Raw genomic sequence first — 25344 nt, forward strand, 5'->3', positions numbered from 1 at the left:
CCGTCCCTGAGCTTTAGACCCTCACCTGTGTGTGGAGCTGTGATTTCTCCAGCCCCTCCAGGCCACCACGCCCCTTCCTCCACCCAGAAACAGTGGGATCTGCACCCTCCAGGGTGCAGAGCAGAGCTGGGGCAACTTGGGACCCCACTGACCACAAGGACTGGAGGGGAGGATGCACAGGCCAGCTGAGGAACAGTGAGGACCATTAGTGCCTCACAGTGTGCCCAGCATGTGCACCACGCAGGAAGCCTGGTGCCGAAGGAGACATGCCCACGGGTGTGCAGACAGGTCCAGGGAGCCAGCCAAGGAGAGCTGAGTGGAGGCTGGGCAGCTAGAGCTGCAACTAGGGTGTCTCTGCAGCTCTGTGGGGTGAGACCTGGACTGAGCAGTCGTCTGCACCACAGGCCCAGTGCCTCTGCAGCCTCCCTCCCACTCCATCCAAGCCTTTCGTGGGATAGCGCCTCTGCCTGAAATGAGCTCCAAGGTGCCCCACAGCCACCCCTCACCTCCCCAGGGGGCCTTTCCTGACCAGCGCTGAGGTCCTTGCCATTGGACCAAAACCCTGAAGGCAAGGATCAGCAAAGGCAGCCTTGGGGATGGTGGAGGAAGGAGCCTCGCAGGCAGGGGAACAGGCAGGAGCATCCTGGTGCTCTAAGCGCAGGAAATGAAGGCGGCTTGAGCCTAACCCAGCCGCCCAACCCCAGCCTTCCCTGACAGGCTTCCTTCTCCTTCCACTCTTGAGTCCTTTCCGGACAGCTGTCAGAACCCCTGCCTCTCTGGAGCTCAGGCCCCCACATGTCATTCAGGCCCTGGCTCCGCCCTTTCCGCCGCCAGGCCCCGCCCACGACCCGCAGTCACTTAGGCCCCGCCCCCCTCTTGCCAGGCCCCGCCCCTCTTGCCAGGCCCCGCCCCACCACACACGTGCTGTCACTCAGGCTCCGGCCCTGCCCTCTTCCTGCCTGGCCCCGCCCCACTGCACACGTGCTGCCCCTCGGCCGGCTGCCCGAGCACTTGCGCTGTCACTCAGCCGGGCCGCGCTCTTCAGTCTGGAGCAGGAGGCGCCACCCCGGCCGCTGCCGAGCCGGACACTTTTGCCTTGGTAGCTTCTGGCTGGCCCCGATGGACGCCACGTTCCTCCTTGCCCTCGGGCTGCTGACCCAGGTAAGGCGTCCCACGGCAGGGACCCTCCTCCCCAGCGTGCGGTGCAATTTCTCTCCAGGACCACTGGCCCTGGCCATCCTCTAGGGACTGAGAGCTGCCGGCTGGGGGTGGGTGCCCAGGTGGGTCGCACTCTGCAAGGCCCTGCGGGAGGTGGGATAACCTTGGTCAGGGGTTCCCAGAGGGAGTGCAACCTGCCTCCCTTGGAAAAAGAGTGGACTGGCCAGTACTGGGGAACCAAGCTGAAAGGCAGGTGCAGACCACCTATCGGCCCTTCCCTTTGGAGGTGCAGGGCAGAGACTCCTCCAACCTGCCCCCTTGTCGGGGTGGCCATGGCCAATCTTCTGCTGGGAGCAGCAGGAGTCCCAGTCAGGTGTTGGTGGGGACTGAACCCCCCTACCCTCATAACCCTGGCCAGCATCTGCAGGCTCTGTTCTCCAAACTCTGGCCTGGACCTTACCTCTCCTGCAGGCAAGCCTGGGCCAGGGAGCTGGGTCCTAACAGCCTGTCCACATGCTGTGTCCCACCGTGGGACAGCTGGAGTGCCTGTTGTCTCCCTGGAGACTGCAGCTGCTGGAGTGGATCCGGCCTGAGGGCCACAAACTTCTGTCCACCCATGGCACCTTGGTCTCCCCAACTTGGGCACAGGACAGGTGGCAGGCACCCAGGCACACCCGCTCTCCCCACTCTGGCCATCCTCCCCACGGGGTCACCTCTCTCATGTTCTAGGTTGCTAGTGGCACTGGGCTGAGCCTAGAGCAAGGATATGGCTTCTGTGGCCCCTGCCAGAGCCCAGGGCCCAGCACGATTGGGACCTGGCTGTGGACAGTCTCTGCCTCTTAGATGTGAAGGGTGTGAAAACAAAGGGCCAGCACTGCTCACTATCAGTCACTGGGGTTGCTCTAGGGTGGTCCGGGGTGCTGGACATGGTGAGGAGAGTAGGTCCCTTCACAGCACCCACCACAGGGGTTTCCTGGCTCCCTCAAATTCCCAGAAGCCTTGCAGTTTGGCTGGCCAGCTCAGGTTTCAGACCCTGACAGCTGACCAGGTGCCTGGCCAGTCAGCCCCTCCAGCAGCTGCTCCACAGGCACTAGCCTCTCAGCTCCAGCCACCTCCCCGTTGCGGGCCCTCACACCTCACTGCATGGAGACAGCAGCCCAGCACAGCCTGGCTGCCTAGACCTCACCCTCCAGCCTCTGTCCAGCCCTAGGCATGGACACCCTACCCCCCTGCAGGCCTGGATGCCTGCACACCCTGGAGTCTCCTCACAGACAGCTTCCTGCTCAGTGCCCACACCCCACTTGCTGTAAGGGAAAATCTCTGCTGGCACCCAAGGCTGGTGCTGGCTCGGAGGACCCTGGTGGTCCAGCGCCTTTGGGTTTGGGTATCAGCCTTTCCAAGGCCCCAGGCCCCAGGGGAGAGGCTGGGCTGGATTCCGCTTCCCACTCTAGAGGCCTCGTCCCAGGCTACTGCTGCAAACCCCCTGCTCAGGAGCTGGAGGCCCCCAAGTAGGTCGGGGTAGGAAACAGTCAGTGGGGGCTGGGCCTCCTGAGCTTCCTGCAGGGGCAGTGGGCAGCATGGCTAATCAGCTCTTGTTTAAGGGGTGCTTCCAACCCACTAAAATGTGAGGACCCTGTCCATCCTTCTCCACCTGCTCAGCTCCAGACTCTTGCCCACCTGGTCCAGCCATCTGGTCCTGGGGCCAGGACCCTATCACTTCTCCCTCAGCTCTGCGAGCCCCAGGCTGGCCAGTCCTGACCTGCAGGGCTGTCTCCAGTGGGTCCCAGCTCTCTCCACACAGAACCCCTCTAGAACCTGAACTCTGAGCCCCAGGGGACAGCAGGGGGCTGGACTGTGTGTTCACCACTGGCCCTTGTCAGCCTTGCCCGCTGCATGCTGTCCCCAGCGACTGGTCCTGTACCTGGGACCCTACCCTGCTGGGGTAGGACAGGGAATGGGGACAGATGGTTCAGAAACCCCACAAGCTGCCCGGGGCTGCCCTCGCCTGAGTCTGGGCCTGGGGCCCCGGGGTTGTTAGAGTGACAGAGACTCCACAGCAGGCCTGGTGCTCCCCAGGGCAGGCAGGCCTGCTCAGCAGCCCCCGACCACTGGCCTGTCCACCCAGCTCCACATGGCGCCCAAGGCAGGCAGCTCTGTGGTGTGGGCCCTGCAGGGTCTGTGCTGCCGGGGGGCAGGGCCATGCTGATGGGAGAGAGCAGCTGCCAGCCCTGTCACCCTCCTCACCCCCTCTGAAGCCTGCAGCAGCTGGAGAGGTGGGGCCCGCAGGGGAGAGGCTGGGGCCACCCTGGCCGGGCCAACAGCTGGGCCATTCCTGACATGCTGGCCATCCAGGAACAGGATGGCCATGGATTCCAGCCTGGGGAGAGGGCTCGCCCGAGAAGCTTGGGGGGAGGCAGGACCAGGGTTTCTTGTGCCTTTCCCAAGCCCACCCACCCGTGCCCACGCTAGGGCATTCAGCTGTGCAGGGTGGGATGACTGAGCTGCCCCTCCTCTGCTCCACCAGCGCACACTGAGGAGAAGGCCAGACATACCAGGCAGCGTCCAGCCATCCCAGGCCCTGTTCTCCTTTCCTGTCCACCACTGGACCCCTGACAGTGGCTTATAGGAGCCCAAGAGGCCACTGGCTCTGTCTACTCTGCTGAGAGGGAGGGGGCATCTGGCTTTCTCTTTTCTCACTGTTGGTCCTACTCCCCAGTGCCCAGCACCTCTGTCCAGGCTCAGGGCCTGGCTGGGCTGGACACACTCCCCTCAGGTCACCAGGAATTGCTGGTGTCCCTGCCTCTTGCCTGGCCAGAGCAGACACTTGGCACATGGCAGGAGCTTGGTCATTTTGGGCTCTTTGAGGCCCAGGGACGGACCCCAGTAGGGAGTTGACCCAGCAGCTAGGACTGGGGCAGTGGTCCTGGTGTTCCCAGGGCTTCCACACTGTCCAGGGCTCTTGGCTAAGAACAAGGTCAGAGCTTGGGGTATCGTGGGCACCTACTTGGGAAGAGGGTCCATGATGTCGGTTTGGCATGGGGGACAGAGGAGCGGGCAGCAGTCTAGGAGCACACATCCACAAAATGTCCCTTTTGTCCCCTGCCCCAGGTGTGGGGTCTCTGTGAGCTGGCTGTGTCCATGTGGCTTTGTCCTGGCACCAGATATGCTGAGCTGCCCAGGCGGGGCCCAGGCCTTGCCTTCAGCCAGCCACGTCTTGTGGGGGCAGGGCAGGGAGTAAGCGGGTGTTGGCTGCCCACTGGTCACCCACCCACACCCATCATGGCTTCTGATCTGAGCCAGCGGCCCTGCCAGGGCTCTGTGGTTCTGCTGACCTTGTGAACTTGGGCTGTGGACAGCCTGGGGGCCCAGAACTCTGGGTCCAGCCTCTGACTCGACCATACCTGGCCAGGGCAAGTCTGTGGGCATCCAGCAAGGCAGCTGGCGGGGTGGGGCACCAGCCCGGGTTTGGCAGCCCAGGCAGGGCCGAGTGGCCCCCGCCATGTGAGTGTGCACAGACCTTGAGCCCCGCGGTCACCAGGTTCCTGCTGACGTGCCCCTCGGAACCAAGTGGGTCACACTTAGGACCTGCTCTGGAGCTGACGTGGGTGGTCACCCTGCTTTATGGGGGTCGTGAGGACAAGGAGGACCAAGGAGAGGAGGGCCCACTCTAGGTCCCAGCACTAAACTGGTCCAGGGAGGCTCTGGAACAGCCCTGCGCCATGGAGGCGGTGACTGAGAGCCCCACGCCGGGCAGGCAGGCTTGCGCTTGGCAGGGATGTGGCCCTGACCTGGAAGTGGCTTGTGCTTGGCCAGCTTTGGCAGGCTCAGAGGCCAGCACTGCCATCTGTCAGCCTCAGAGTGCCTCTGGGGCGGGAGAGTGGCCGACAGGCCTCAGGCCTGAGCACCCTGGCCTGTCCCCGCCAGCCTGCCATCCTCAAAGAGGGTCCACTCCTCTCTAGACTCCCAGGGGCAGTGGGTGCAAGGACCAGAGCACTAGCAGCTCTACTGCCCCGGAAGGGCCCTGGAGGGGGGGCCTGAGGTCCTGCCAGTGGGGGCTCAGGCCTCCAGAGAGGCTGCTTCTGTTGGGATGTTGCTGCCATGTGTCACTCTGCAAGCACAGGGCGTAGGCAAGGGCTGCCGAGAGCAGGATGGAGCCCCTGGCACCGGGTGGGGACAGGTTGCCGACGGGGTGGGCGCAGGAGGCACAGTTAGGCCTGGCTCTGCAGCTTCTCCCTCCTGACCTGGCCCTAAGGCAGCCCCCAGGCACTGACGTGGTGCTGTCCTGAGGCCTCACCCTGGGTCCCAGCCCCCAGAGACTGCAGTCCTTTGTGAGGGGAAGCCAGGGTGCCAGGCGTCCACCCCACCCAGAGGATGGCAGCAGGGAGCCACTGCCCCTGTTGTTAGGAGGGAGTGCTGGGCATGGTGGTCCTGCAGGGGGGAGGGTGACCTTGGTCTGGCCCACTCTGCCCCATGCTCCCCGTGTCACAGAGGGAAGGGGGAGCAGGTCACCTGTGAGTCCTCGCCAGGGCTGCTGACGTCTCTGTCACACCCGGCAGGAACCTCCCTGGGTGCGGCACAGTTGGAACTCCATCTTGGCTCTGGCTGGGCACAAAGTGGAAGGGCCTAGGAGGGCCCTTCCTGGGCCCCACTGAGCCCTCTCCACCCCAGGGGCACCTGAGTCTGCTCTGGGCGCAGTGGGGTCCCTCATGCCCCCAGCCACCTACCAACCACCTACCAGGAAACAACCCCCAGGGGCCTGGGGCCACCATGAAGGTGGCCCAGATTCCTGGGGGTTGGGGCTCAGCACTTGGGGGTGTGCCTGCTGGGGCCCTCCACCTGTGCCCTCCAGGGATGCAGCCAGGTGGTGTGGGAGCCACCAAGAGCCTCCTGCTTGACCATGGCTTGTCTTGGTTGCAGAGCCTTGGCCTGTCCCAGGGGGTAGCTGGGCTGCAGCCCAGCACCCTGTACCCCTGGCGCCCCGCGTCTGCGCTGGGCCGCGTCCGGAGAGCCTGGGTCATCCCGCCCATCAGTGTGTCAGAGAATCACAAGCGGCTCCCGTACCCCCTGGTGCAGGTGAGGATGGGGCCCTGGAGGAGACTGGCCCATCCTGGTGGGTCCCTGGATTCCCTAAAGGTGTCCTGCTGTAGGGCCCAGCAGGCAGTGGGAGGGGGCTCGGGAGGCCCTCCTCTCCCCTTCAGGCTGGAAGAGTGGCCTTCACTCACCAGGCCCCAGGAGGTCCTAGAGACGGGTCCCCAGACACTCAGGGGCTGTGCCCAGGACAGGGCTCAGTCCTCCCAGCCCATCTTCCCTCCCGGGGGGGATCCTGGGGGTTTGGGGCAGTCTCCGCCGGCCTCTCCCAGCCTCTCCTGCCTGCAGATCAAGTCGGACAAGCAGCAGCTGGGCAGTGTCATCTACAGCATCCAGGGGCCTGGCGTGGACGAGGAGCCCCGCGGCGTCTTCTCCATCGACAAGTTCACTGGACGGGTGTTCCTCAACGCCATGCTGGACAGGGAGGAGACTGACCGCTTCAGGGTGGGGCCTGCCCCTCAGCCTCTGCCCAGGCCCAGGCTCCAGTCTGGCAGGGCCGAGGCTGGCTGGATCTTGAGCTCTTTGGGGGGTGGGTTGGGGACGTAGTCCTGCAGCCCGAGGTGTTCCCGCTTCACACAGGGGTGTGCCCAGGGCCTATGGGGGGCTGGGTGGGCCTCCAGAGGGTGGACAAGCCTTGTTCCATTTGGTGAGGTGGACATGTTCAAGAATCCCAAAGCGTCAGTCCTCGCAGTGGTGGCTGTCCTTGGGGATGGGATTGGCCAGGGGCCACCCCTGCAGAGGAAGGTGAGGAGTCCCCTTCAGGTGGGCCGGCGGCCGGCAGGTGAGCCAGGACCACTCTCAGCTTCCTGCAGACGGCAGCTTGCCACCCCTGCACCCCTACAACGCCCTGCGGGGCTGTCGGGAAGGGCTTCCAGCCGCTTTCCTCCTGGACGCCCTAGATCCTTCCCCAGACGTGAGCACTATCTGGCTTCCCCCGCAGGAGGTCTGGGAGAGTGCTTGTTATCTGGGGGGACAGGGCCTCTCTCTGTTGCCCTTCTGGCCTCAAGTGCTTCCCCTCCTTGGCCCCCAAGGAGCTGGGAGAGGTGCCTGCCAGGGGGCCAGCCTGGAGAGTCCCCCTAACCTGGGAATCACAGCATGCCCTTCTCCAAAGGACGAGAGGCGGTGGCACACGCGTGTGCAGGGGAATCGGAAGTCATTTCAGGGGGAGAGGACCTGGAGAGGAGGGGCTGGGAAGTCTGGTGGGCAGCTGTGGCTTCCTGGAGTCGGGCAAGAGGGGAGGCGGGTGGTGGGGACGGCAAGCTCCCTCAGGGGACGCTCACTGGCTGCAGCACGCGCCTCGCCTGCGTGGCCCGAGGCCTGCAGCGCCAGCCCTGCCCTCTGTTTGGACAGCTGAGGGCTTTTGCCCTGGACCTGGGAGGATCTACCTTGGAGGACCCCACAGACCTGGAGATCGTGGTGGTGGATCAGAATGACAACCGGCCGGTCTTCCTGCAGGAGGCGTTCACAGGTCACGTGCTGGAGGGCGCCGCCCCAGGTGAGGCCGGCCAGGTCCCGACAGCCACCCGAGGGGAGGCCTTCAGGAGGCCCAGTGCAGGGTCTCCTTTTGCTGGCATCTCAGGCCTGTGCCTGGCGTGCACCAGGCCCTGGGCTCAGGCCCAGCACTGCGTAAAAGGGACCTCTAAGGGTCGGTTCAGCCCGGGTAGCCCACTGCCCATGTGCCCAGAGGCTCCCCAGCATGGCCAGACCCCGGGGAGCCTCCTACCTGCAGGAAGTTGGAGGTGCTGATTGGCGTCAGCCCGGGGTTGATTCTGTTTCACACCATTTTTTGCTTTTCAAGACTTAAAGTGACAACTTTTTGCTTATTTTGAATTCTGGAACACTCTGACACCTGCAAGAGAGTTTCAGGGACCCTGTGCACACATCACAAGGACGTGCGGAGCATTTCAGCTTCTTCCTCTTTCTGCCCTCTGTGTCCTGAGCTGCCCAGCAGACCTGGCACCGGGCATTTCTGCATGCGTCAGTGGGCGATCCGTAATAACGCTCGCAGCAAAACCAAGATCAGAAACCCAGTATTCTCCTTATAATACCTGCTCTACAGCCTTCATTAGGTGTTCGGTCCCCAGGGATCACTTCTTCTCCTGAACCTGGGTGCTCACCACTGAATCTCACTCCCAGCCCCATGAGCCAGGGTCTCCTAAGGTGCCAGGCTGGCCTCAGACTTTTGTCCTCATGCCGGATCACAGGTGTGACCACCATGCCCTGCAAAATAATGACATTCCTGACAAGAGGGTGCTGGGTCACGTCTGTGCCCCGGGTGGCCCTGGGCCCTGGCTTCCTTCCTCTCCGAGCTCCGCACCTGTGTGCGGGCCACCCTGCCTCCACCAGGCCCCGCACCTCACTCAGCGGCCACCAGAGCAGCCTGCCAGCCTCAGCCTGGTGGTCACCTGCGGACACCGAGGCAGTTGCTGGGTGGGGTCCTGGGTGAGCCTGGGCCTCCCAGGCCTTGGCCTCAGCTCAGACCCCTCAGTGACTGACCAAAGGGCCTCAGCATGCAGGGCCTCTGGGCACTTCCCAGGGTGCTGCGCGAGGTCCCCTGGCCCCGCTGTCTGTCAGTGGGTGCCCTCGCCTGTGTGCGTGGTGGTCTCACCCTTCCTGTGTGCTCGGGAGAGCCCACTGGCAGCAGGGCCAAGACCCTGTTCTGGGGCTCCTGGGACCGTGGCCCACGCTGGCCTGGCCAGCCCTGTCCTGGGAACCGTCAAGTGCAGCTCTGTTCCCTTTGTCTTTTTCTTCGTTGTTCCTTTTTTTGGGTTATTTTGGTTTGGTTTTTTGATTGTTTTTGTTCCAGGGTCTGAACCGGGATGCTCTACCACTGAGCCACATCCTCAGCCCTTTCTGTTTTGAGACAGAGTCTGACTGAGTTGCTTAGGGTCTTGCTAAATTGCTGAGGCTGGCCTTGAACTTGAGATCCTCCTGCCTCAGCCTCCCCCATCCCAGGCATGCACACCCCACCTGGCAAGTTCAGCTCTTTTCTTCCCTGCGTCTTTGTGGCTGTCTTGCTCCTGTTCTATGGAAAGAGGAGGATCAATGTACCCCAGAAGCCCTGGGGGTGAGCTGCAGGGTGGGCTGGGTCCCCAGGCCCTTGACCCCAGCAGCAGGCAGCTCAGGGTCCGCTTCTGCAGGACCCACCAGCAAGCTCCACCCTGGAGTCCAGGGCCCATCCTCTTGATGGGAGCAGATTCTCAGCCTCTAGTTCCTCTAGACACTGGTGTCTTGGAGCATGGGCTCGGGTGGTGATGTGACCTGGCCCTGTGTTCCTAGGGGGTGTCCTTGTGGCTATTTGGGGCACAGATCTACCTGTCACTGGGTGCAGGTGTGTGCCAGTTCTTCTCTGTGAGGAGCCTGTGTGACTCCCAGCTCCGTCCCCCACTGGAGGCCGCTGAACCTGGGGTGGTGGGGAGGGAGGGTGGTTTGGACCCCCCTTCCACTTGGCAGGCGGCTCCCCGCCATCTGGGCGCTCCCTCCAGGTGTGTCCAGCTTCCCACGTTGCTTCTGTGGCCCGAGGAGCTCCTGTTCTGCACACCCTCCTCCAGCACTGGTGTCCAGATGTGGTCAGCGGGCCATTGAGCCACTTGCTGTCTGGGCCTCTCTAACAGTTGTGGCTGGGAAACATGCCTGTCTGTAATACACGCGGACGGGTGTGAGGCCATGTGTGTGCAGAGCGCACACAACACGCCAGCTCCCAGTGGCCCCGCTGCTTCCAAACACAGGGTCCTTCTAGACCCTTGGTCATTGTCCTGATGTCCTGATGGGAGAAACCTGGCTCCCCGGTCCTTGATGTGTCCACCCACTGGCTGGCCGGAGAGCACACAGGCCTTCCAGGATGCCAGCCTGTGCTCCAAGACACCTGCCCAGTGCTGTCCATGGCTTCACCAGCATTTACCTGGTCAGGAGCTCTGTAGGCTCAGGTGCTGGCCCCTCCTGGGCTGGATGGTGGCTGACATTTGCCACCGTGCATTGAACACGTGGATCTGAGTCACACACGGCAAAGATTTGCTGGCTGAGCTGCCCCAGGGTGTGTGGAAGCCTGTCCTTGTCACTCTGCTTCCCTGGCTTAAGGCTCAGACACCTGAGCTGCAGGGAACTGTGGGTAAGTCAGGAAGCAGGGCCCTGCCTCGGGCCACGGTCTGTCCGCAGCACCTCAGGTCCTGGCCGAGCTAGCACCCCAGGGCTCCTCAGTGCGGGCTCTGCTCGGCACCCTGTACCCAGTCTCCCTGGGGCTGGGCTCCCGGGGTGCCGCTCTCCCCTGGCACCTGAGCCTCTGCGGCAGCCCTGCCCACCCTCCTTCAGTGGTGGAGTTCCCAAGTCCAGGCGGGCTGCAGGGCCAGCGGGAGCATCCTGGATGTGGGGGCTCGTGTGCGCAGTCAGCCTCAGCGGGCAGCTGGCCTGATCTGTGGCCAGCCGTCGGTCCAGATCCCACGACAGCCCTGGGGGTGTCCGCCCATGCCTCCCTGTCCCCCCCAGGCACCTACGTGACCAGGGCTGAGGCCACAGATGCGGACGACCCCGACACGGACAACGCCGCGCTCCGGTACTCCATCCTGGAGCAGGGCAGCCCTGGGCTCTTCAGCATCGACGAGCACACGGGCGAGATCCGCACCGTGCAAGTGGGGCTGGACCGTGAGGTGAGGTGGCCGGGCCTCTGCTCCAGCCCTCCCCAGCTGCCCCCCAGGGCAGAGGAAGGAAGCTGCCCAGACCCTGTTTGAGGACTCCTGTGGGTGCCTCCCACCGTGCGGAGGGCTCCCTGCTCGTCCCTCACTCTGACAGCTTCTGTCCATCCTTCCTCTGTGGGACCCTGCTGCCTGGGACCCATTCATTAGTGCCCCTCTGTGCCCAGTGGGTCCAACACCACAGCTGACCCCTGTCCACTCACAGGCCAGGGCAGAGGTCAAGGCCGGTGATGTTGCTGAACCCCATGTGCTGGGGGTACCCAGAGCCAGCTGGGACTTCTGACACCGCCAGGTCCCTGCACAGGCTGAACCTGTAGGCAGCCTGGCCCCCGCCCCTTCCCGCCCCTCTGGTCGCCAGCCAGACCTTCTAGCCCATGTCACATCCTCAGGTGGTGGCCGTGTACAACCTGACGCTGCAGGTGGCCGACATGTCCGGAGAGGGCCTCACCGCCACGGCCTCCGCCATCATCTCCCTGGACGATGTCAATGACAACGCTCCCGAGTTCACCAGGGACCAGGTGCTGCCCCTGCCCCATTGGCCCTGGTGTGGGTCTGCGAGAGGATGGAGGCTGGCCTGCCTCTCAGGAGGGTCCTGAGCCAGGAACCCGGACCAAGTGTGAGGGTCCACCAGGACAGGCGCTGCAAGTGGGAGAGGGCCCAGGGAGAAGTGGCCACCGTGGCTCAAGCAAGGAGCGTCTCCTGGGGGAGCAGCCAGCCCTGTCCTTTGGGGGAAGGTGGCACACATGGAGAGTGACTCTGGAGACAACCCGGGACACGTGGTGGTGGTGGCAGAGCAGGCTTGAGGGAGGAAGGGTGTCCCCAGGGAGGTGGCATGGCATGGCCAGCCATGGGTAACCAGCTGGTCCCCCTAGCTGTCCATGGAGGCTGCAGAGGCCATCAGTGGAGTGGATGTAGGACGCCTCGAGGTGGAAGACAGGGACCTACCTGGCTCCCCCAACTGGGTGGCCAGGTTCACCATCCTGGAAGGGGACCCGGAAGGACAGTTCGCCATTCGCACTGACCCCAAGACCAACGAGGGCGTGCTGTCAGTGGTGAAGGTGAGGGCCCCGGTCATGTGCACACCTCGCCCTGCCTGCCCCATCCTGAGCGCTCCTGGGCTCCTTCCTGCAGCTGTCTGCTGACCTCCTGGGGGCTCGCATGCGTCCTTGGGTGAGAGCAGTGGAGGGCAGAGCATGCTGGGACGGCAGGGTCCAGGACACCCTGGCCACGGGCAGCAGGGCCAGAGGGAGCTGCCAGCCGTCCTGTCTCCGTGCTTGTGGTCCATGTATGTGTGCTGCCTGGGTCAGTCCCAGTTCTCCCAGGCAAGCAGAGTCAGCAGGAGCCACCCAGAAACACGCGTGCACCTGCACACATGTGTGTGGACAGGCACATCTCAGCGTTGATGCAGTAGAGAACTTTCTGTGAGACTGGGGCTGTAGCTCTGTGGTGGAGCGTATGCAGGCCCCTGGGTTCAATCAGAGAAAGGAGAAAGAAACTGATTGGCAAGAAACTGACTTGTGCATTTGGGGCTACTGGAAACTCACTCGGGAAGCAGAATTTCTTTGTCCTCAGAGACCAAGCGCTTTGCTCTCAAGGCCTCACCTACACAGGGAGGGCCACCAGGAGCCAGGGTGGTCTCTCTGCTTAGCATCAGCTGATCACATCCACCAGGTGCCTGCCCAGAGAAGTCTGCTTGGCCTTGGGCGGCTGTGGTCGGCTCTGACACACGAGACGGACACACCACCCCCAACAAGTTCATTTTGAGTGATGGGTGCTCATTTTGTTATGTTTGTATTATTCTTTGAGGCTTTTAGTCCTGCATAGTTTTGACCTGTCAAGGTTAAAAGGGGATGAAGGGGACACAGGCTCTTGGGACAGGGCCCCCAGGAGCCCTGTTAGGTGCCTGGACTTGCATCCAGAGTGGGTGCCCTCTGCCCCCTTCCACAGCCCCTGGACCACGAGAGCCGTGAGCACTATGAGCTCATGGTGCCTGTGCCCCCTTCCACAGCCCCTGGACCACGAGAGCCGTGAGCACTATGAGCTCATGGTGCCTGTGCCCCCTTCCACAGCCCCTGGACCACGAGAGCCGTGAGCACTATGAGCTCATGGTGCCTGTGCCCCCTTCCACAGCCCCTGGACCACGAGAGCCGTGAGCACTATGAGCTCATGGTGCCTGTGCCCCCTTCCACAGCCCCTGGACCACGAGAGCCGTGAGCACTATGAGCTCATGGTGCCTGTGCCCCCTTCCACAGCCCCTGGACCACGAGAGCCGTGAGCACTATGAGCTCATGGTGCCTGTGCCCCCTTCCACAGCCCCTGGACCACGAGAGCCGTGAGCACTATGAGCTCATGGTGCCTGTGCCCCCTTCCACAGCCCCTGGACCACGAGAGCCGTGAGCACTATGAGCTCATGGTGCCTGTGCCCCCTTCCACAGCCCCTGGACCACGAGAGCCGTGAGCACTATGAGCTCATGGTGCCTGTGCCCCCTTCCACAGCCCCTGGACCACGAGAGCCGTGAGCACTATGAGCTCATGGTGCCTGTGCCCCCTTCCACAGCCCCTGGACCACGAGAGCCGTGAGCACTATGAGCTCATGGTGCCTGTGCCCCCTTCCACAGCCCCTGGACCACGAGAGCCGTGAGCACTATGAGCTCATGGTGCCCTCTGCCCCCTTCCACAGCCCCTGGACCACGAGAGCCGTGAGCACTATGAGCTCATGGTGACTGTGCAGAACGAGGCCCCACTGCAGGCAGCTGCCCCCCGGGCTCAGCGGGGCCAGGCCAGGGTCAGCGTGAGGGTGCAGGATACCAATGAGGCCCCTGTGTTCCCGGAGAGCCCACTGCGGACCAGCCTGGCTGAGGGGGCACCCCCAGGAACCCCTGTGGCCCTCTTCTCTGCCAGAGACCCTGACACACAGCAGCTGCAAAGAATCAGGTGGGCCTCCTGGGTCTCTGGGGACAAGGTGTGAATGTGCTGTCCTGTGAGGGGGGTGCCTGCCTCTGAGGGTCAGAGGCAGAAAGATTGTCCGTGTGCATTCCATGGGGTCTGGGGTCCTGCTGTGCTGTGTCCCCTGGGGCAGGGCAGGGCTCTAGGTGTTCCCAGTGACCTCTGAATGTCCACTCTGTCTGCGCTGGTGGGCCCTAGCTCCTGCAGGCATGGTTGGGAGTGTTTTAATTCACCCCCTGCTGACCTGGTCCAGTGTGCTTGTCTGCCACCACAGGCTTCTGTACACACCTGGCACTGACCAGGACTGAGTTCAGGCTGTTGCTCAAGGCCCTGGGCAGCTGCTGGCCTTCTCTGAGCTTCAGCTTCCTCATCTGGCTGGGGCAGAAACACCCCTCGGGCTGTGGAAGGGACTCTGCACCCAGGCCCCCAGAGTGCAGTTGTGGGTGCATATGCACGGCCTGGGGGTGTGCGTGTGTGCAACATGAGAGGTGCACGTGTGCATGGCTGTGTCGTCGGGTCTGCAGCGTACGTCTGCGTGACCCTGTTCCAGGATGTCCTGGTAGGTTCCACTCCTCTCCCACCCACAGCTATTCCAAGGACTATGATCCTGAGGATTGGCTGCAGGTGGACAGAGCCACAGGCAAGGTCCAGACCCAGCGCGTGCTGAGCCCCGCCTCCCCCTTCCTCAAGGACGGCTGGTACCGGGCCATCGTCCTGGCCCTGGATGACGGTGAGTGGGACCCTGTGCCTGGCTTCAGGGCTCTCTGGCCTGGCTGGGCCTCTCTCCTCCCAGGGCTCCACCCAAAGGGTGGGTGGTGGGCTGGGGCAGGGCACCCAGCCTACTGCCGCCATGCCTGCAGGCTCTCCACCCAGCACTGGCACAGGCACCCTGTCCATCGAGATTGTGGAGGTCAACGACCATGCACCTGTGCTGGCCCCTCCATCGCCCAGCAGCCTGTGCAGTGAGCCGGACCAGGGGCCGGGCCTCCTCTTGGGTGCCACAGATGAGGACCTGCCCCCACACGGGGCGCCTTTCCTTTTCCAGCTGAGCCCCAGGTTCCCAGAGCTCAGCCGGAACTGGAGTCTCAGCCAGGTGAACGGTGAGTCCCCTAGCCAGGTCCTGGGACCTGGTGGTGCACGGAGGGCGTGCGACACTGGCCACATCTTCATACTTCTCATGCCCAGTGGGTGGACAGGAAACCGAGGCCTAGGGATTCGGATGCTGTTTGGACGTAGGGCAGCCCCAGGGTCTCTGCTGACAGAGTGGCTCTCTCCAGTGAGCCACACGCGCCTGCGGCCACGGCACCAGATCCCTGAGGGCCCCCACCGCCTCAGCCTGCTGCTCCGGGACTCTGGGCAGCCGCCCCAGGAGCGCGAGCAGCCACTGAACGTGACCGTGTGCCGCTGTGGGCCCGACGGCGCCTGCCTGCCCGGGGCCTCCGCGCTGCGGGCCGGGGGTGCGGGCGTCAGCCTGGGCGCGCTGGTCATCGTGCTGGCCAGCGCCATCCTGCTGCTACGTGAGTGCCCCGCCCCTCCCCTAGATCCGCAGGTGGGCCCCGCCTCGCCCTCCCTGGGGTGGACTTCCAGGCACGCGGACCCGCCCCTCCCCTAGATCCGCAGGTGGGCCCCGCCTCGCCCTCCCTGGGGTGGACTTCCAGGCACGCGGACCCGCCCCTCCCCTAGATCCGCAGGTCGGCCCCGCCTCGCCCTCCCTGGGGTGGACTTCCAGGCTCCCACCCAGCCCCAACGTCACCACCCTCCGCTCGCCCCAGTGCTGGTCCTGCTCGCGGCGCTCCGCTCGCGGTTCCAGCAGCCGCCGCGGGATAAGGGTCTGCTGCGCGGGCTACAGGACGACCTTCGGGACAACATCCTCAACTACGACGAGCAGGGAGGCGGGGAGGAGGACCAGGTCAGTGGAGCAAAGGTGGTGGCTCAGAAATGCTGAGCCCCGGCCAGGGGCTCCCCTGGAATAGGGCCACAGGCTCTTCCCAGCCGCTGGACGGCACCCAGAGCCGTCCGGTGCTCCCTAATCGCACTTCCTGTGCTCCCAGGATGCCTACGACATAAACCAGCTGCGCCACCCTATGGAATTGCCGGCTCTGAGCCTCCCCTTGGGACGGCCGCCCCTGCGCCGTGATGCTCCCTTTGGCCACGTGCCCCGCCAGCCACACCGCATGCTCCCCACCAGCCCTGCTGACATGGCCAGCTTCATCAGCGATGTAGGTGGCCCTGGGGAGTGTGGAGGTCAGAGGGGGAACTGTGCCTGCCCACACGCACACCCTTGAGTGAGCACACACACATGCACAGGTACATGTGTGAGCTCACCGGCCTTTCAGTCTCCACACTGTGTGTCCACCTGGGATATTAGCCTCCGGGCTGCAGGTGATCAGAGAGGACTCACTGGTAGAACCCTGGACATGCTTTGGGGTAGCCTGAGCTGCAGCAGGGCCTGCAGGCTGGGTGGGCACTTTCCAAGCTTAGCATTGGGGGTGGAGTGTGGTGTCAGTATCTACGTGACAAAGGGAGATGGGCCATCTACTGGCCGGGACTTGGACCCAGGTGGCCCTTGGCCTCCGTCTATGAAGCTTATTGTGTGGGTTAAGAGGCTGGACTTTCCCTGGCTCACTACGGTGGTGGGTTGGGGTGGGTGGGTATCAGTATCCCTAGGCCTGCTTTAATGGTCAGCTGAGACATCACAGTAGCCATTTGGATACTCCCAAGCCAACATGCAAGATGCCCAGAACATGTAAAGCCATGGGGGCCATGCAGGGAGACGTCCACTATTTGCTGTCATGCAAAGCCCCAGCAAACTCAGTCGCCCTGCAGCAGCAGGCACAGTGCTGGTGCTGTTAGAGTGACTCCCTGCAAGGTGGTGGCAGCTGCTCGTGGGCCGGGGCTGGCTCCTTCAGCCTTACCTGAGGACTGCCCTGTCAACCCTGCTGTGCCCTGGGGGCTCTGCTACTGCAGACCTCCCCTGGCTAACCCTAACCCTAACCCTAACCCTAAGAGTGTGGCAGGCTCCCAGCTGGCCTCTGCAGTCCTAAGCTCTGTGGGCCTTTCTGCAGGGCCTGGAGGCTGCGGACACTGACCCCAGCGTGCCACCCTATGACACGGCTCTCATATATGACTACGAGGGGGACGGCTCTGTGGCAGGAACGCTGAGCTCCATCCTGTCCAGCCATGGTGACGAGGACCAGGACTATGACTATCTCAGGGACTGGGGCCCCCGCTTTGCCCGCCTGGCAGACATGTATGGGCAGCCATGAGAACCAAGGCCAGGAGTGGAATGTGCTGTTTGGATGTGGCCACCTGACAGGGAGGGGGCCTTCTGGGGGCACCTGCACCCAGAGACCAAAGTGTGACCTAAGGGCCTGGCAGGTAGCCCATTCATGGCAAAGGTGACCTCAGGACCACTGCCTCTGGCCTTTCTCCCAAGGCAGGATGAGGTGAGGGGACAGCACTTGGAGCCTGGAGTGAGTGGCAGGAGGTGGCACCCTCCTGCTGGAGTTGGGGAGCTGCTTCCCATCCTTGCTGGGGTCACCCCACCTTTGCCGCCCCCCGGAGGCCATCTCCTCTGTATGGAAGCAAGAGCCTCGTGGTGAATCAGTTAAAGTCTTGCTAGTTTATCCAGTGCTCTGTCAGTGCCCGCACCACTATACCCACGAGGGCACCATGGTCCCTGTCCCCAAGGACAGGGCTCTGCCAGGCAGGCTGTGCCTGGCAGGAAGCCACAGCCTGGGGCAGGGGAGGTGGGAGGCCTGACCTGCTCTGGCCGTCCCGGTGAGGCCAGTGTGTGCCATGTGGGGCAAGGCACAAGGCCAGCCCTGCCCACCTGGTAGAGGCCACACTCCATGGCTGCCTCTGTCCTGCCCATCTGGTGGCATGGCCACGGAAGAGATGGAAGCCAGCTCCCCAGACCAAGGGGCCCTAGACGGGCCCCTTCCTGCTGTGTCCACCGCCTCCCTGCCCGCACTGACTGGCGGTCTTGGTGGGATGTGTCTGCCTCGCTGTGGCAGCTCTGGTCAGCCTTTGGGGATGCTCAGCTGTGGCCCTTGCCCTGGCTCACAGGGGCCCCCAGCAACAGTAGTGCTGCTCATCCTGAATGGGAGGGCAGCAGCAGAGGCAGGTGGTCCTGAGGTGGACACCCACGCAGGAGCGGGGAGTGGTGTAGGTGGTCAGCATCTTCCAGTGACTGGGGCAGCTCCCGGCCATGGGTCTCGGGCAGCAGCAGGACACAGAGCAGGATGAGGATGGCCAGGGAGGTGAAGACCACGTCTTGTAGGAAGAAGCCGTGCCGGCCACAAGTGTCAGTGAGCGGGGCAGCAGCCCGGCCCAGGAACCCGGCCCCCAGCACCAGGCCTAGCCCGGCTCCCCTGTGGGGGAGAGCAGGGTGGGGTGCAGCTGGGGCCCCAGTGTGCTGTGGTTCCAACCCCTCCCATGGGCAGGGAGTGGTGTGGCCCTCTCAGAGCCTGAGGTGTGGCTCCAGGAAAGCAGATGTGACCGACTCTTCTCTTCTCTTCTGCCCGGGAACAGTTTCTGTGGTCCCCTGATGTCTGCCACCCTCGAAGACTCCCCCCACACCTCCTTCCTACGCTGTGCCTAAGTCCTCCTGTGGATGGCCCCGGTCATCCAGGAGGGCAGCGCTCAATGGCCCTATTCAGGTGCAGGATGGCAGGGGCATAGGCCTCTGTCCAGCTGACCCTTCCACGTTGCTGGCCAGCTCTGCACTCACCTGATCACGGTGGGGAAGGCCTCAGCTGCAAAGAGAACACTGAGCACCAACACGGCCTGGCAGGCCAGGAGCCCCAGGACAGAGAGGGACAGTGTGGTCCAGCCTGGCAGGTCTGGGGACAAAGGGCAGGGCCTCAGGGGCTCTCCCCAGGCCTTCTGACCCGAGTCCTCAGGGCCCCTCCGCCCCAATGCCCCCCCTCACCAGGGCATATGGGTGTCCAGTCCCTCACGCCCTCCTGTGCAGACAGCTTGGATTCTAGAGTCTTGCCAGAAACACAGCTCAGGGACTGTCCACCTGTAGCCTCTCTGCTCATGCTACTTCCTTTGCAATTTGAGAACTGTCCCCAAAGCCTGAACTATTTCCTTTCTGTGCTAGATGAGATGGCATTGTGGAGCGGATTCTCCCATGCCAGCCCAAACTGGCCCTGGCTGCTCGGTGCTGGCAGAGCCTACCAGGCCTGAACCTTCACCTACGCTGTGTCGGGCACAGGTGGCCAGGCCCAGGCAGGACAGCAGTAGTTGGCTGTCATGAGGGATCTTCTTGATTCCCCCTGGTCTACGTGGGGGATGGAGGGAACAGGAAAGCAGGAGCTCTGTGCCTCTCCCCGTGGGCACCACGACCAGGACAGACCTTTGGCCCACACCCAGTGACCCCTGTGTGGCCTGCTTGGGCCCCAAGCTCACACTGAGCCCCAGCGAGGAGTAGCAGGGAGGCCAGGCCTGCAGCCATGGTGCCCAGCAGCAGGACAGGGCGACGTCCAGAGCCATCTGCCGTCAGGAACAGCAGCACGGTGGCTGCAGCCTCCAGGCCAGCTTCCAGGAAATAGGGCAGGTAGAAGGCAGGCTCGCCTGGGGCCAGGCTGCGGAGGAAGCCAGCCCTGGTACCCCACCGACCAGCCTGGAAGGAAGCAGAGCTGTGTCCACCAGACACCCTCCCCTGGGGTGGCTGCAAACCCTGGCCCACCCCGGGCCTGCTCCTCCTCACGAACTAAATCCCAGGATGAGCCCGTTCCTCCAGGCGACACGGGTGTGCAGGAGGCCCAGGATGGAGTGGTACTGGGGCTGCGGGTTGCCTGCAGACAGCGCGGCTAGCTCTGGACCAGGGAGAGGAGGGAGCAGGTGAGGGGGCAGGGGGCCTCCCAGGCCCTCCCTCCTCTAGCCCCGGCCTCGCCACTCCCTGGCTAGTGCGTTACCTGTAGCCAGGGAGTTCTCCTCTGAGCTGTCTTCAGGGTCCAGGCCGCTGGCTTCTGCAAAGTGCCACAGAATCCTGCCTGCTTGGGTCACCTGCCCCGTGGCCAGAAGCCAGCAGGGAGACTCAGGGAACAGAGCTGGGAACCTGCAGGGTTGTCAAGGAGGCCTGTGGCCTGCTCACCTCTTCCATGACGGAGCAGCAAAGCCAGTGCCCTCCCTGGACCGAAAGGGGTTGGGACATGGATGTGGCTTCCTGTCACCCTGTGCTGTGGCCAAGTAGCAGGTGTAGAAGTAGGCCAAGTAGAAGTACAGAGACGGTATCTACTGGCCCCCAGGGCGGCCCCTGCCTGACCCCTGTAGTACTCACCCCCAAAAGAGCAGCAAGAATCCAGTCACCAGGGCATTCAGACCCTGCAGAAGGCGCCAGTCCTGCACCAGCATGGCCAGCCCAGGCAGCAGCAGGGTGCCCACCACTGAGAAGAGGCCAGCTCCCATGGAGAAGGCCAGGCGGTGTGGGGGGTCACATAGCTCCAGGCCTGGGCAGACAAAGATGGCTGAGGCCAAGGCCTCTTGGAGTACTGCTGTCTGGAGCTGGATTTGGGGGCCTCGTTGGGGGCCCTGGAACAAACACCAGTGGCCACTGCCTTCCTGAGGAGGGTCCTCAGTGAGCGCCGGAGTGGTTCCCGTGCTGCCCACTGCCCCTCCCCAGCAGCCCCTCACACTACTCACGAGCTACATAAAGGGCAAGGAAGGCCCCTGCCAAGGTGCCCCCATGGAGAAACCTCAGGGCCAGGAGGGTCTGGAAACTGGCAGCCAGGGCTTCACTGGCCCCTAGGACTGTGGCCAGCACCAGGGAGACCACAAAAACAGCCCGGCGGCCAAAACTGGTGGGCAGGGGGACACACGCTGGTGTGGGTCAGGGTGCACCTTAAAGGCTGGGAGCTAAGGGCAGAGGAAGGGCAGGGTCTCACCTGTCACACCCTGCACCCAGAAGGACACAGCCTAGCAGCCCGCCCAGGAAGTGGCACGTCTGCTCCAGCGGAACCTTCCAGCTATCTTCACACACCAGGTCCCACTGTGGGGAACACCAGCCATTGTAGACCAGCCCAGGACTCTCCCTGGCTGGGGGTACAAGATGCAGGGAGCCCCAGAACCCCTCTCTGGGGACAGAGAGGGCAGGGAACTTGGAAATGAAACAGCAGCTTTTCTGACTCTGGTGGTCTTTGCCTAGAATTGGAACAACCTCTGATTTGAGCCCTCGATGGCAATGCCTTGGGGTCCCCAAGATTCTACATGCAGCCCCAAGTCTGCTGTGGGGGGATCCTCCTGCCCTAAGGTTTGGTTTTCTCAGAAGCGCCGTCCCACCCTCCCCCACGACTGGCCCTGTCAGCCCTTGAGTGTCCCAGTGCACACAGGGCCCAGGGCCTATGAAACACAACCCCACCTCAGGCCCAGGGGCTTCAGCTCTGAAATGGGCTCCGCGTCCTGCCCACCCTTCTGCCCTCGCCCTGCCCAGCTCTCAAGAGCAACTCCGGTCAGGTGGAGAGTGCTCAAGGCTTTTCCTTTCCGGCCGCCAAGGGCCCTTGACCTGCTGGGCAGGCCGCCTCCCCTTTCCTCATTCCTGCCTCTTCTCCCCAGGCTAAAACAGTCCTATGGGTCCTGCTAGGCCATTTTTATTTTAAAACCGGACCCTTCTGAAGGTGAGGGGCGTGGATCCATCAGGAGCCAGCAGGAGGGACGCTGGGAGGCGGGGGAGCAGAACCCCACCAGTTTCAGGGACCCAGGCAGGCCCTCAGAGATGGGGCACCTGTTCCCTCCCACTGCGGCCACTGCTCGGGGTGAAGACGGCTGCCAAGGGGGAGGCAGGCGAGTGGGAAGGGTGCCCATTTCCCAAGTGCTCTCAGCCAGAACCCTGAGCCCCGCTTGGTCGTGGCCTCCAGGCCAACGCCCACCCGCAGATCTCCCTCTGAAAGGAAACTGACACGCCATGCCATTCCCTCCATTCAAAACCGCCTCTGTTCTGGAAACGCAGTCCAAGCACCTACCTGGCCCAAAGCCATTAGTTGCTCAAAACGAGCCTGGAACTTTGAATTCCAGGCCCTGCTTACCACCCACGCCCACCTGCCCTCACCTCCAGCCTAAATTCTCCTGCCCGCAGCCCACCCAGAGTGTGGCCAAGAGTCCTAGTATACCCGCTGCACGCGCATGGCGGGAGGGGGCGGGAGGGGGCGGAGGGCCCCTAGTGAGAACCCCGGCAAAGGCACAGGGAGGGACCCGCACCAGGGCGGAAGATCCCCAAACCACCCACGTCCCTGCCCCGCTCGTTCCTGGGCAGACCCCTCGGGCGGGCGCACCTGGGTGACCGGGCTGTGCATCAGGCCAGCGGCGGGGAGCGTATAGAGCCAGCCGCGCGTGCAGGACCGCGTGCCGTTTGGCGCGAGCGCGGAGCTCGGGCGGGCGCCGGCCACCGGGTAGCGCAGGAGCAGGCACGGGCTGAGGGCGCGCGCGGGACCCAGGCGCGGCACGCTGGCATCGAGCAGCGCCGGCCCGCGCAGGGCACGCAGCGAGGGCGGTAGTAGCGCGGGGTCTGGACGGCAGTGGTGCGCTGGCCGCGCGGTGAGCAGCGGCTCGGAGCTCAGCGCCAGCCCCAGTGCCACGCAGGGCAGCCACGAGGCGGCGGCCAGCAGGCGCCGAGCCCGGCCGAAGCCTCCTGCCGCGCACAGCACCCGCGCCTCGCGATCCATGCGTCCTTCGCCGCCGCGCTCCGGCTCCAAGCCGGGGACGGGACCCGGAGAGTCGGAAGCCTGGGAGGGGCAGGGCCTCCCGGGAGGCGCCCGCGGGGCGGGGTCGCGATGGGCGGAGTCAGGGGCGGGGCCTCCGGGGAGGAGCCCCGGGAGGGGCGGGGCCGCGGGGCGAGTGGGTCTGGGGCGGGCCTGCGGTGGGCGGAGACACGGGGCGGGACCTGGAGCCACTCGCGGGCGGAGCCAGCTCCAGGGTCCTGCTGGGGGCGTGCCGGCGGGCGCTCAGGTGTGAGCCAGCGCACAGGTGCGCTGGGCCCGGTGGGCGTGCGGACGCGGGCTCCAGCTGAGGTTCCGGAGACCCGCCTTGCGACCAGTGAGCCCGAAAGACCTGGAAGCCGAGGGCGATGTGTGCCCGTAGGCTCTGCGCCGTCCACTACATCTTGGCAGAGTCACCGTACCTGGGGTAGCGCTGGGCGCCATGGAGGCTGCCGCTCCAGGAGCCAGGTAGGGCTTCTTTATTCTTTTTGTTTTTTTAATCTGTAGGTGGACACAATACCTTTATTTTTTGTGTGGTGCTGAGGATCGAACCCAGGGCCTCGCATGTGCTAGACGAGTGCTCCACCGCTGAGCCCCAGCCCCAGCGGCCCCCCGACACCCGCTTCTTTATTCTTAGCTCTGGTTTTTCTCAACAGTGTTTTCTTTTGCTTTGTGAACGGGCTCTGTTTTCATAAAAGTTCACAATTGGCTTTTTTTTTTTTTTTTGGTACAGAGAATTGAACTCAGGGGCACTCTACCACTGAGCCACCACAGCCCTATTTTGTATTTTATTAGAGACAAGGTCTCACCGAGTGGCTTAGTGCCTTGCTGTTGCTGAGGCTGGCTTTGAACTGCTGAACTCTTTCTCAGGGCCACCACACCTGGCCTCAATATTGGCATTTTTGCATTTAAAAGAACGACATTAGCTTTTTTCTTTCCCCTTGTGGTGCTAGGGTTTGAATGAGGGTCCTGTGCATGGGAGGCAAGAACTCTACCAACTGAGCTCTATCCCAGCTCTGATAGTAGCTTTTTAAAAGTCTGTGGGAGGAAAGGCTGAGGTTATGGCTCAGAGGCAGAGTTCTTGCCTAGCATATGTGAGGTGCACTGGGTTGGATCCTCAGCACCACATAAATAAATAAATGTATTTTAAAAAAAGTCTGTTGGGGTGGAATTCACATAACATACAGTAAGCACCTTAAAGTGCACAGTTCTGGGATGGGGTCCAGTTGGCTTGGTCCTCAGCACAGCAACAACAAAGTGAATCTAAACAACGAAGCAGGCAATCAGTGTCATTTATCTATCTATTTTTTTTTTAAAGACAGAGAGAGAGATTTTTTTTTTTAATATTTATTTTTTAGTTCTTGGCGGACATACATCTTTGTTTGTATGTGGTGCAGAGGATTGAACCCGGGCCACACGCAAGCCAGGCGAGCGCGCTACCACTTGAGCCACATCCCCAGCCCCCAATCAGCGTCGTTCAGTCTTACAGTGTTATCCTGGGCTGTTAGACTCCCCCTCCACCGGCCCCTGACAAGCGCCAGCTGCTCTGGATATTCCAGTAAATGCAGTCCCGGGGTCTTGGAGGTCTGGCTGCCTCCCCGGCGAGTCAGCACCGCAGTGTTTATGACTGAGCATGCTCCACCTTTCCTTATCCGCCCCTGGCTGGTGGACTTGTGGGTTCTTTCCCTTCTGCTTGGCACCAGGTGGCCTGCTCAGCTCTGGTGGGCACACCCCTGGAGTAGGACTGCGGGGCATGTGGTGATTCTGTTCCAGTCTCTGTGGAGCCTTTTCCTTCTGTTTTGTTGTTTTAGAGTAGTCTTTAATTTTTAAACTGATGGTGAAGTACACGTAGCATAAAACTTACCATTTTAGCTACTGTTTTTTTGGTATGGTACTGGGGATGGACCCCAGGGGCTTTCTATCTACCACTAAAGCTACATCTCCAGTCCTTTTGATTTTTTGAGACAGGGCAGAAATTGCCGAGGCTGGCCTTGAAGGTGTGAGGGAAACCCTCACCACTCCTCCCCACTGCTGGTGATCTCCGCTCCACCTTCTGCTGTGCGCTTGCCTGTTCTGGGTGCTTTTCCAAGTGGACTCCTGGAGTGTTGGGTCCAAGGCTCCCACAGGGTATGGTGGCGTTGGTCAGCAGCTCATCCTGTTTTGTGAACCCCGTGTACTTGGAGCACCTGTTTGCACGAGTGGAATTGCAGGAGTGGAATTGCTGGGTCTTCAGGGAATGTGGTCAGCTGTTGGAAGGACCCTGTTTCCCACCCCAGCATCAGGACACTTCTGCCAGTGCTTTCCTTCCTGGATGTGTGGGGCATGTGGTCAGACCCATCTTCTCTGAGTGTCCAGGTCAGTGGTGGCAGATGCAGTCACGAGGTGCAGCCATTGCCAGGTCCACCTCTGTGATTCTGCATCTTGTGAAATGGGAACCCTCCCTGTTAAGCAGTCGCTCCCCTGTCTCCCTCCCTGGCCCTGGTAGCCACCGCTCTACTTCTGATCCGGAAGACTCCGTTTCTTCTACGTGGAACCATCCAGTGTCAGTCTTTCTGTGACTGGCTTCTCCTAGCATAAAGTGCTCCAGGTTCACCCACAGAGTAGCATGTGTCAGAACTTATGTCCTTTATTTCCCTGTTAGCTGGGTGCGGTGGTGCTCACCTGTAATCCCAGCTACTTTGGAGGCTGAGACAGGAGGACCTTGAGTTCAAGGCCAGCCTGGGCAACACAGCAAGACCCATCTTAAAAAGAGAGAGAATTTGCTT

At 62.7% G+C, this 25344-nt stretch overlaps 2 protein-coding genes across 3 annotated transcripts; one reads left to right on the forward strand and one right to left on the reverse strand.

The window, feature by feature from the left end:
* The first annotated feature begins 1040 nt into the window (after positions 1 to 1040).
* Cdh15 (cadherin 15) lies at positions 1041 to 17492 on the forward strand. Its single transcript, XM_076838884.2, has 14 exons — positions 1041 to 1161; positions 6076 to 6231; positions 6535 to 6690; positions 7597 to 7741; positions 10729 to 10889; positions 11324 to 11452; positions 11807 to 11992; positions 13615 to 13868; positions 14468 to 14610; positions 14741 to 14980; positions 15158 to 15397; positions 15653 to 15789; positions 15932 to 16099; positions 16946 to 17492. The coding sequence occupies exons 1-14, from the start codon at positions 1120 to 1122 to the stop codon at positions 17144 to 17146; spliced, it is 2358 nt and encodes a 785-aa protein (XP_076694999.2). The 5' UTR covers positions 1041 to 1119; the 3' UTR covers positions 17147 to 17492.
* Slc22a31 (solute carrier family 22 member 31) lies at positions 17166 to 22546 on the reverse strand. Of its 2 annotated transcripts, none has more exons than XM_076838885.2 (9): positions 22157 to 22546; positions 20774 to 20877; positions 20532 to 20686; positions 20170 to 20338; positions 19805 to 19947; positions 19597 to 19705; positions 19296 to 19543; positions 18613 to 18724; positions 17166 to 18253 (listed from the first exon to the last, which is right to left on the reverse strand). In XM_076838885.2, the coding sequence occupies exons 1-9, from the start codon at positions 22544 to 22546 to the stop codon at positions 17974 to 17976; spliced, it is 1710 nt and encodes a 569-aa protein (XP_076695000.2). In that variant the 3' UTR covers positions 17166 to 17973. The 2 variants fall into 2 exon arrangements, with proteins under 2 accessions (XP_076695000.2, XP_076961957.1); XM_077105842.1 differs by having other exon boundaries at positions 18073 to 18155; positions 19296 to 19509; positions 19601 to 19705.
* Between the last annotated feature and the right edge of the window lie 2798 nt (positions 22547 to 25344).

This window comes from Callospermophilus lateralis, chromosome 18 (assembly GCF_048772815.1).
Source record: "Callospermophilus lateralis isolate mCalLat2 chromosome 18, mCalLat2.hap1, whole genome shotgun sequence".
Classification (NCBI taxonomy): Eukaryota; Metazoa; Chordata; class Mammalia; order Rodentia; family Sciuridae; genus Callospermophilus; species Callospermophilus lateralis.

Bases quoted from the DNA above. Each gene is read 5' to 3' on its own strand.
- Cdh15 (XM_076838884.2), top strand. From the start codon at position 1,120: ATGGACGCCACGTTCCTCCTTGCCCTCGGGCTGCTGACCCAG. The intron at 6,691-7,596 runs GTGGGGCCTGCC...CTGTTTGGACAG, and splicing joins AGGAGACTGACCGCTTCAGG to CTGAGGGCTTTTGCCCTGGA. The intron at 10,890-11,323 runs GTGAGGTGGCCG...TCACATCCTCAG, and splicing joins AAGTGGGGCTGGACCGTGAG to GTGGTGGCCGTGTACAACCT.
- Slc22a31 (XM_076838885.2), bottom strand. From the start codon at position 22,546: ATGGATCGCGAGGCGCGGGTGCTGTGCGCGGCAGGAGGCTTCGGCCGG. The intron at 20,878-22,156 runs GTGCGCCCGCCC...TGTTCCCCACAG, and splicing joins TGCACAGCCCGGTCACCCAG to TGGGACCTGGTGTGTGAAGA. The intron at 20,339-20,531 runs GTGAGTAGTGTG...TTGTCTGCCCAG, and splicing joins CCTTGCCCTTTATGTAGCTC to GCCTGGAGCTATGTGACCCC.